Source organism: Brienomyrus brachyistius, chromosome 9, assembly GCF_023856365.1.
Source record: "Brienomyrus brachyistius isolate T26 chromosome 9, BBRACH_0.4, whole genome shotgun sequence".
Lineage (NCBI taxonomy): Eukaryota > Metazoa > Chordata > Actinopteri > Osteoglossiformes > Mormyridae > Brienomyrus > Brienomyrus brachyistius.
In genome coordinates, this window is record NC_064541.1 from 20,775,771 (window position 1) to 20,785,815 (window position 10,045).

A 10,045-nucleotide genomic window follows, 5' to 3' on the forward strand; every position below is an offset into this window, starting at 1 on the left:
GAGGCAGTGATATGTCTCATGTTTTTTCCAGCCCTGGTCCTTACACACCTCTTATGCTGATTTTAATTGTTTATGAGCTACTCAGCCTGCATCTACCCACCTCCCATAACATTTGTTAATCTTGCAGCATTCCATTGAGGTAACTGTTGTAAAGGAGAAAAGATGTCTGAAGAAATCTCTGTTTATACATAATTGGAATTAAATATAAAGTATAAATATAAAGGTCCTAAAAAAAGGAAAGATATTGCTTGACGCTTATATATTTGTCTGAAGCAGTAATTAATAATGCCACAGTAAATTGTCACTAAAAACATTCATCCACGCCTTTAAAAACGGGAATGCCACTTCCGCATCAAGTACAGCGAAACCTGCATATAGCGATCATGGTTATAGTGAACGACTGCTTATATGGATCAAAGAGCCTGGGACAGAATCATTCCATTACAAATATCCTGTGCCTTCTATTACCTTATATTCATGCAATAAATATACAAATGTCAGTTAGATGGAAATCTGCCTGAGAAAAAGGGGGAAATCTGTTATAATGGTCATTTAATAATGATCGATTTCTCCCAGACAAACGTGATCGGTATATGCGGATTTCACTGTACTGGCAACACCTCATTTAGCTACGGAGAAAGCTTTGGATTAAGAAACCCAAACTATATGCTATCAGTCTTATCAGGGACCATTGTGTTTAACGCAGAAGTGCTATTGTTGCATTTAACCTGGGTACGTATCCAGTCTCTAGTTACTGTACAAGGTGCGGTACAAGGCCTGAACATTAGCTTGCATAGTACACAAAATCTCAGTTGCTTTATTGACGCTTTTATATTTACGTGGATATCTGGTCGTTCATGTGTTCTTGGTACATGCAAACAGAAGCTGCAAACCGTTTTCGTAGAATTTCTTTACATTACAATTGCACCCCCACTATGCAAAACAAAACCAAACCAGTCAAACAGCTTCCTTACAGTACTGACTTTGCCAGGCTGGGTTGATGTCTTGCCCGCACTATCCTTTTCGTCCATAATACAGAATACCATGCTGTTTGCGCTATATCTTACTTTCTAATTTATATGTGCTGCAGAAGCGAGCGCCTAACTTTTGCACTGCGACGTGAAGCCGAAGCCGGCCGCCTGCTGCAGGACCGGCTCCGGTGCGCTCGGCGGCCGGGGGTCACTTTAACAACACGGAGGGGGAAGGCGAGCCGCGGCTCATAGTCTCCATAGCAGCTTTCAGTCACGGCGTCGAGAGGATCCGCGCGTGTTTCCTAGGGGGTGCTTTGCCGTTTCCTTACTTTTGGCGGGCAGCGAAGCAGCATTTCTCGCTTGTTTTGGCCGCTCGTCCCTTACGTGCCTTTGCTGGAGAGTCACCTGCGCACTGATTAGTTATTAGTGAGACGATGGGGATCAAGACGGGAAGCTCGGCTGGGGGGGTTGGACGGTGCTCTGTTATCCTGACGGTCCCGTAAAAATCATCTCTCTCTATTCTGCATCCGGCGCATGTTCGTTTGAATGTAAGTATACGGCATCTTATCATTGCCAGTTGTATATATGCATTCGAATAGCGTGATTATATATTTGGTTAAACTGTTAGAAAGCCTTGAAATGTCATGTAGAAAATGTCTACTTAACACTGTGACCTATTGTCTTCAAATATGTAAAATTTTGTACGTTAAAGTTTTCTTTTTTCAAATTAGACGTCTGGCCGTGCTTGGATTTTTGTTGACATGTTTTGTTTGCTGTTTTTCCAAGCATGCAACATTTGGTAACTGTATCCTTGGGCTGATCCCCGCATGTCAGGCCGTGGTGAGCTTATGTGTACTTTATTTTCCGTTTTCCCGGTTGTAAAAACGGGACTTTGCGTTATTTGTTAAACAAAACAACCCGTAACGAACTCCTCCGACGGACAGGAGCGCAAACAGGGAGACCTTTCGCTAGGCAACTGACTCTCACTCCCTGTCATTCAGCGCAGGAAGTTCTTGTTTGCTCCACAGGGACTAACGCGCTGGTGAAGGGTGTTAACCTCAATTAATCTTAAACATCAACTGTGAATGGTTTTTTTTTTTAAAAAAAGGAACTTTACCGGGTACTTTTTTATTCTCAAGTTGCTCTGAGGGCGATGAATGATGGGAGTTAACTTTTAAAATATGGTGTGGAATGATCCACTCTCATAGTTTACGTGTGACCGAGAAGAATCTTCATTAAAGCAATCTTGCATTTATTCAGTTACATGGGACGGGAATTGTAAATCTAAAATCACCGTTTATGGAACCGTTTTGATCAAACACGGTACAGCGTAACAGGACTTGATCACTATGAACGAAACGTATGCTTGGACAAAAGTGCAAGGCGGAGAAACTAATGACAATGCTGAAATAGGAGACTGATCGATGTATTGTGATTCTGAACGAAGGAACTACTGAGCAGGAGCCAACAGCGACAGGATTTGTGGTCTAGGATCCCTGTGTTAAATGTGTGTTGTGATATGTCGGGCTCTCTCTCTCTCTCTTTCTCTCTCTCTGGAGACAGACGTCCTACCAGCTGTGTCAGCAGCAGAGCCGTCTCCTTTAATAAAACCCAAAAGATCTCCCGGATCATTACATCAGATGTGTGCTATTTTTGGGTGGACTCCAGGATCACCTTCTCAGAATAGATAGATGAAAATATTCTGCGCAAATGAGATGCCTCTGTGTTTCAGGGACGTGGTCATTAAATAGCCTTGTTTAGCCTTTCTGTGATCTCCTGTTAATAAATCTCCCTTAACTGCTATATGGTTGCTATTAAACTGGATATGATGAAGAGAAATATGTAGACCTGAGTTTAATTATTTAATTGTGGTATAGGCCAAACCTGGGGGAGATTAGGGTTACTGTCACTTTATTTTCTCTGAAATATTTCTTCTACCTTGTTGAATGTAGAAATTAAAGGAGCAGGAAATTTATATCTATGATTATCTGAGAACACGATGCGTTTGCTTTAAGAGGAAGTACCTGCTTAGTTTTTCGGTTGATAATTTCCTTAAATAAGAAAGTGCAGTCTGCTATTTGTGGTACAACGTGGTAACCTGCACGTGCTGCACTGAAAGTACCCCTGTAATGCCACCAAATGCAGACCACAAGCCAACCAAAAATCTGAGCCTTCACCAGAACTCAGGGGGCTTCGGACAGGGAACTGACAGGCCCTCACAAAGTGTTATTTCATTTGCCTGTACAATCTTGGCTTTTCCCTTGGCCATCTGAATAAAATGGTAATTGCATAACCTCCGTAGACTGTGGAGTTCCATTTTCAAGACCAGTAGGGAGTAGGGAATGGGTACGGGCCTTGTTACAGTGGAATGGATTAGCAGGTAGGACTGAACACGGCATTCGCAAAAAAGCGTAAACCACCTGCCTTTTCTCCCTCATGAGTATATGATATGCATGTTGGTTGCACACTTTAATCATAAATACAGCTCTGTGCCTGTAAGCCACCTCATTTCCCTGGCAAATGTGGCATTAGCAGCGTAAGACCCGCGTTTCTGTTGCGTGTTTCCGGAAGGAAAAGGTGCGCTGGCCGCCACGCTGACCTTGTTCCCGCCCTTCCAGATGAACGCCTTTGCCCGGAGGCTGCGGCGCACAGCTCCCTCTAGTGGAGACTGCCATAACGAGCTGGTGATGCCGCCGGCGCACTCCCGCGTTAATGGGTGGTCCCTACCGCTCCACAGCTTCCAGCTCATTGGATGGCTGGTCTACAGCTACATGGCTGTGGCTGCGTTCGGGATCTATATCCCCTTGCTGCCTCCACCATGGACATCCGCTGCTTACGCTGTATCCTTGTCCTGCGTGTAAAATGTATGTCTGTGATTTTTTTTTGTATGTGCGTTTAATCTTTTTAAATTGAGGTTACGGTTCCTGTCAAGCCTCACAACTGTTTGTTAGCGCTGACTAATTTTTACATGCCTCCTTCCATGAAAAGCTTTGTAAAAACTGCAAAATTATTTCTGTGAAATGGATAGCGGATGTGTATTCTCTTTTCCGTTAATTAACTCTGATTTGTTTCTATTAGATAATTAAGAACTACAGTTCTTGTCTGGCTTATCTCGCTGTTACTGCATTAAGACTGAGGAGTGCGATGGCGTGATGGAAAAGGGTGTTATGGTTCCTGGACCTGCTGGTATCTCAGGCCCAGATGAGGACTTTCTCACGGGCTTCCAGTGTCATCACCACCCTGCCCCTTAATCTGTGACATCGATCCTCACCTCGTTACCGTGTTTATGTCACTCACTTAGTAATACCTACAATAAAGGGGTTTATTATAAAACACCCAATGCTGTCATAGTACAAAGGGCCACATCTTGCACTCAGCCAAAGTGCTTCTTCATGATGGTTCTTCAGAGCAGGGAAAATGTGCCTTATTATTTTGCTTAGTTGTAGGAGAATACTGCATTCCTTTGTAGATGTTATGTTAACAGTTATTTGCTATAAATCCTGTCATAACTGGCTTTCCAGCTCTTTCAGTCATTTAGCAAAACCATTTTGCTTTCTTTTTGTCTGCTGTAGGTAAATATCTAGCATAGTTTGTTTGTGTCCACACTCTGCTGTTTTCATATGTGTAATATTTAGCAGCGTAGCTGTTTCTGAAACCTGTTTTTCTGTCTCAGCCTCCAGACAAATTATTATTTTAAAGCCATTCAGTGATTTGTCTGTGTATTTGTATATATGTTTCGCACAGGCATGAGGGGGTGGTGTGTTGTGGGGTCTGATCCTCAGAAATGCGTCTGCCTCTGACCCTCAGAAATGCGTCTGCCTCTGACCCTCAGAAATACACCTGCCTCTGACCCTCAGAAATACGCCTGCCTCTGACCCTCAGAAATACGTCTGCCTCTGACCCTCAGAAATACGCCTGCCTCTGGCCCTCAGAAATACGCCTGCCTCTGGCCCTCAGAAATACGTCTGCCTCTGACCCTCAGAAATGCGTCTGCCTCTGACCCTCAGAAATGGGTCTGCCTCTGTGTTAATGGGTGTTGTCTCCCCTCATTTGTGTCGACGTAATTCCCTGTCTTTCATGGACACCTTCACTCTTCTGGTCCTTAACGTTTGAAACCACACAGGTGTTCAGCATCACCTTCGTCTTCCACCTTGTGTCACACCTGCTGGCAGTGTCCATCGACCCGGCTGACCCCAGCGTCCGCGCCAGGAAGATCTACTCCATGCCCATGCCTGTGCTGGACAGGAAGAAGCACCCACACGTCATCCAGAACCTGCACTGTCACCTGTGTGAGGTCGACGTGTATGTGTCTCACAAACAAACAAAACAACAAAACATTTTTGGGAATCTTTTGGGCACAGTAGCTTCTAGTTTTTCTTTTTGGTTTCCCATAACGTGCATTTCCATCATCCTCCTGTTGAATGCTAACTGAGGGGGGGGGGGGGGGGTTTCTTTATTTTTCAGAGGCTCTCGAGTCAAACACTGCAGTAACTGCAACAAGTGCATAGCGGATTTTGACCACCATTGCAAGTGGCTGAACAACTGCGTGGGTGGGAAGAATTACTGGTGAGGGCGAGTGAAGGCAAAGCCCCCCCGCAGAGATTACTTTGGCCGTTTGGGTTTTCCATAGTCTGAGTGGGAGCTTTTGGCCGGTTTCCCTGTGGGACTGATGGATGCACTGGGGATATTTTTCAGGTGTTTCTTCGTAACTGTGGTTTCGGCGGCTCTGGGACTCCTGCTGCTCGTTCTCCTCGTCCTCTTCATCTTCATCGAGGTCATGGCTGACCCCGCACTCCTCCGCACGTCTCCCCACTTTCACAGTAAGAGCCAGTCACTCTTAGAGTTTAGTATGAACCCCGAGGACTGAACATCTGCATCTTTAATCTGATGTTGGACATATTGTCCTTTACCCTCAGGAAGTCTCTCACTCTTTTACATGCGTTTGCTTTTTCCGTTTAACGTTGCCGATGGCTGTCCTTAGTTTACTTGTAACTATATAAAGACTTGGCTGGCCTGTGAGTTGAAAGGACACTTGTCTTTTTTTTGTAGGCATCCGTGAGAACGGAACGTGGTTGGTATTCCTGCCGCTGGTGCCCCTGGAGACAACCCAAGCTGGGCTCTTGGTCCTGGCGTTTGCCACGTTCTTGCTGGCTTTGGTCTCCTTCCTGCTCCTGGGCCACCTTCTTGGCTTCCACATCTACCTGCGTATGTCTTTCCATTTAACCACACCTGCTTGAAACCCTGAGACATTTTCCCCTCACATGCTTAGTTATCATGGCTCTTGAGTTAAGTTCGGGGAAGTGGATAGCATTTCCCCTTTCTCCGTACGCAGTGACTAGGAACATGAGCACCTACGACTACGTTGTGAAGCAACGTCACGCTAAGACGGATCGGGAGAAGGTGGAAACAGCTGCTCAGTCCGCATCCTCCAAGTCGGTCTCTGTACAGGTAAAGGCGGCTCTGAACCAGACGAAACCTATAAAAACAAACCCATGAGTGATAAATTTACTCCCTTAAAGCATTTGACTCCAGACGTTGAATGCATGTGTAATCTGAGCCTGAAATCTGAGCAAAGGATTTAAAAAGCACTAATACAAGCATGGCAAGGAAGTCCATCTTGCATGTCGTTCAGCCATAACTGGTCAGCTACTGGTTAGTTTGGTATGTGAGGGCATCTTGTATGGGGAAGCACGGTGATGCAGTGGTTGGCATTCTTGCCTCACCTCTGGGCCTGTGCTTTGAGTCTTTCGCCCATGACTCCGCGTGAGGATGTTCTCCTCGTCATCATGGGGTTTCCTCTGGGTTCTCTGGTTTCCCCCACAGTCCAAAAACATGCTCAGGTTAATTGGAGTCACCAGATTGCCCGTAGTTGTGCCTGGCGTGTGAGTGACTGGCATGTCAGTGTGCCCTGCGATGGGTTGGTTACCCATCCTGGGTTTTTCCTCTGCTTGCGTCCACAGCTTGAATGGTTAGGGTCCGGACCCCCCCCATGACCCTGAACAGAACAAGCGGTTACAGAGAACGGATGGGTATCTTGTGCTCTTTAAACTGTTGCTTTATTTATTATATATATGTTGTAGAATTTGCCCCATGTGGAAACACCCATTGACTGCGATGGACCTTTGTCTGGAAAGGCCAGGTAAGATTCAGTCCTGCTGGAGTTTAATAGTTGCACACACACTGCATTATGCTTTATTAAGGCTAATAGCTTGTATTTGTTTTGTCCTTTTACAACTTTCCTCAAGAAATTATGACTAGACACACCAAAGATCTCCCCTGCTTCTGAATCCACACTCAGTATTGGCAGCTGACTGGGCGCTGTGTTGTTAACATCATAGTGATTCAGCGTGTTCAGTGTCTGCAGTCTCTTATGAGAATAACGTAGAATTAGTGTGTCAGTCACATCTCTCTCTATGCATCCCGAGTAACTTGATCTAGAGAATAATTGCAGAGGTTTGAAAATTCTAGCCTCAAAGCCCCATAGCTGATTGTTGTTCTCTTTCTGTGGATCTCGCCGATCTGGTTTCATGTTCTGTCGTCCCGCAGCGCCTTACGGTATCAAGATAAAGGCCAGACTGCCGGTCCGCTCTCGGCAGCGTTCTGTACAGAGGTAAACTTCACCAAACACCCAGTTCAGGCTTACCGCTTTACTCTGATCCGGATTGACTGTGATAGGTTGATAGGTTAGTTTGGCGTCTTGCCTTTTTTTCATATTGAATGTCAAGGCGTTTAACTGGATGCGGATTATTGTGTCAGAATTCTGCGCCTGTGCGTGGGTTCAGATCCCAGAGACGGCAAAGTCGCTTCCCCATTGGGTACCTGAGCGAGACCCTTCACCCCCCGTTGCTCTGGGGATTTTCTAACTCTGTGTTCAGTCGTACTTCACTTTAGCTAAAAATATCTGCTACATAAATTAATCGAATTCATAACTGAACGTGTTTCAGATGGATGGTCTTCGGCACAATCCTGGCAATGCAGTGACGTCTTTTCATCATTTGGCCAAATCACACTCACAGACGTTACCAGGTAAGCTTGTACTTTCACCTATCAGGGCATGATTTGTTTTTATTGCTTTTCGAATGTTGCGGTAATGCTAAGTCTCTGCCGAAAGGAGGAGTCGACGCAGACGACGCTGCTTTTCGGAGGCAAAGCGAAGACGAGTGGATGGCGGCCCAAGGTTTCCCCAGAAGGGTGTCGGGGGAGGGGGCACCTGTTGCCCAGAACCCTTTGGGAAGCTCCGTCATGAAGCCCCCGGTGGATCACCAGCAGTGGCAAATGACTTCACAGCCACAGGAACTGCCCTAGCATTGGCGCTGAGCTCATCGTCCCATAAGGGCTGGACGCGATATCAGACTGTTGTACAGCCAGGGCGTGGATCGCATCTCGCTGAGCGTCAAGCTCCCTTGGCAGTGAGACTGATAGGGTTAGGGTTCTGTGAGACTGATAGGGTTAGGGTTCTGTGTTCTGCGTTGAATGTAGATATGGAGGGGATGTTGCATGTTGCAGAAACGAATGAATATTTTGAGAACAAATGTTGCTTTTTTTATTGCCGCATTTTACTCATTTTATTAAGTGACTTTTTGTCAGCTTGTTTTTCCATGTTTGTTATGAGACATGTATTTTCCCTCTTTTTTCTTGTCTGTTGTTAAATAAATTTTTATTTAATATATGTCAAAGTCGAGGTCTCTTGCATATCACTCAGAATCATGGCTATTCAGCTGTTAGTATGGCTTTAAAAAGCAGAACTTTTCATTCAGCTGATCTGGAAACTGATAGTCTGAACAGAAAAGCAACAGCCGGGGGCATTGGCAAGGTGAATTTTGGGAGCCACCATCTTGGCCGGCTTGCTGTCTGCTGCTGTGTTCGTACTATGGATCGGAAGAAGGCTGTGGAATTAACGCGCTTTCCGAATGTAGCCTCTGCAATATACTTATCGCCACTAGGTGAGGCTGTTGGGGTTTGTTAAAAGCTGCTTCTCTTTCCGCGAGTGAAATTTTGTTCAGCCTTTAAATTGAACTATTCTCACCCTTTTTTGGTGACAAAACTCACTGGGCGGTTGAAATCAACGTTTTGTAATAAACACTATTGCATAAATTTAATCCATCCGACTTACTAACCTTTGAGGTAACCTGAACTACACCGTACAGAAAAAAATATTGGGACTTTTGGCCGTTACACCAACATGGCACTCTAAATCCCCCCCTTCTCTTCTGGGGAGGCTTTCTACAACATTTTGGAGTATATCTGTGGCCATTCATCCAGAAGAGCATTTGTTGGATGTGAAGGCCTGGCTCGCAGTCTCCAGGTCATCCCAAAGGTGTGAGATGGAGTTGAGGTCGGAGGTCTGTGTGAGCCTCCTCTTCCACACCTGTCTTGGTATGTTTAAAGGTTCCTGTGGGTGTAATGGCTGGCTGTCCCACTATTTTGGTCATATAGTGTGAATTTCTAGCTACAAATCTTCTTCCACTTTAACTCGCTGCCAGATTTTTTGAGGGGCAGGGGCTCAAATGGGAGTGGGAGAACGGAGGGTAAATTTTTACGGGGGGGGGGGGGTCCCACCTCGGTAATTCTGACAGTCGGGAGGAGTGTCAGTTGGGTAAATTTTACCTGATTGTTAGTGATAAGGGCGGCATGGTGGTGCAGTGGTTAGCACTGTCGCCTCACACCTCTGGGACCCGGGTTCGAGTCTCCGCCTGGGTCACATGTGTGCGGAGTTTGCATGTTCTCCCCGTGTCGTCGTGGGGTTTCCTCCGGGTACTCCGGTTTCCCCCCACAGTCCAAAAAAAACATGCTGAGGCTAATTGGAGTTGCTGAATTGCCCGTAGGTGTGCATGTGTGAGTGAATGGTGTGTGAGTGTGCCCTGCGATGGGCTGGCCCCCCATCCTGGGTTGTTCCCTGCCTCGTGCCCATTGATTCCGGGATAGGCTCCGGACCCCCCGCGACCCAATAGGATAAGCGGTTTGGAAAATGGATGGATGGATGTTAGTGATAAAAAAAAAATGCATTTAGAACCTCAAAAGGAGGGCAAGTTTCAATCTTTCCAGAAGAAGGGCAGATGCTCCGGCACCCTTGC

The 10,045-nt window shown here is 45.9% G+C and overlaps 1 protein-coding gene across 2 annotated transcripts; it reads left to right on the forward strand.

The window, feature by feature from the left end:
* The first annotated feature begins 984 nt into the window (after positions 1 to 984).
* zdhhc11 (zinc finger DHHC-type containing 11) lies at positions 985 to 9,070 on the forward strand. Of its 2 annotated transcripts, none has more exons than XM_049026771.1 (11): positions 985 to 1,519; positions 3,590 to 3,811; positions 5,095 to 5,273; positions 5,436 to 5,537; positions 5,667 to 5,791; positions 6,021 to 6,176; positions 6,304 to 6,419; positions 7,052 to 7,110; positions 7,518 to 7,581; positions 7,916 to 7,997; positions 8,086 to 9,070. In XM_049026771.1, exons 2-11 carry the CDS (start codon positions 3,590 to 3,592, stop codon positions 8,274 to 8,276), a joined length of 1,296 nt encoding a protein of 431 aa, XP_048882728.1. In that variant the 5' UTR covers positions 985 to 1,519; the 3' UTR covers positions 8,277 to 9,070. The 2 variants fall into 2 exon arrangements, with proteins under 2 accessions (XP_048882728.1, XP_048882727.1); XM_049026770.1 differs by having other exon boundaries at positions 987 to 1,519; positions 8,083 to 9,070.
* Positions 9,071 to 10,045: the final 975 nt, after the last annotated feature.

Coding starts and splice junctions, on each gene's coding strand:
- zdhhc11 (XM_049026770.1), top strand. CDS start 3,590: ATGAACGCCTTTGCCCGGAGGCTGCGGCGCACAGCTCCCTCTAGTGGA. Junction 6,420..7,051: donor CCAAGTCGGTCTCTGTACAG/GTAAAGGCGGCT, acceptor TATATGTTGTAG/AATTTGCCCCATGTGGAAAC. Junction 7,998..8,082: donor ACACTCACAGACGTTACCAG/GTAAGCTTGTAC, acceptor CTCTGCCGAAAG/GAGGAGTCGACGCAGACGAC.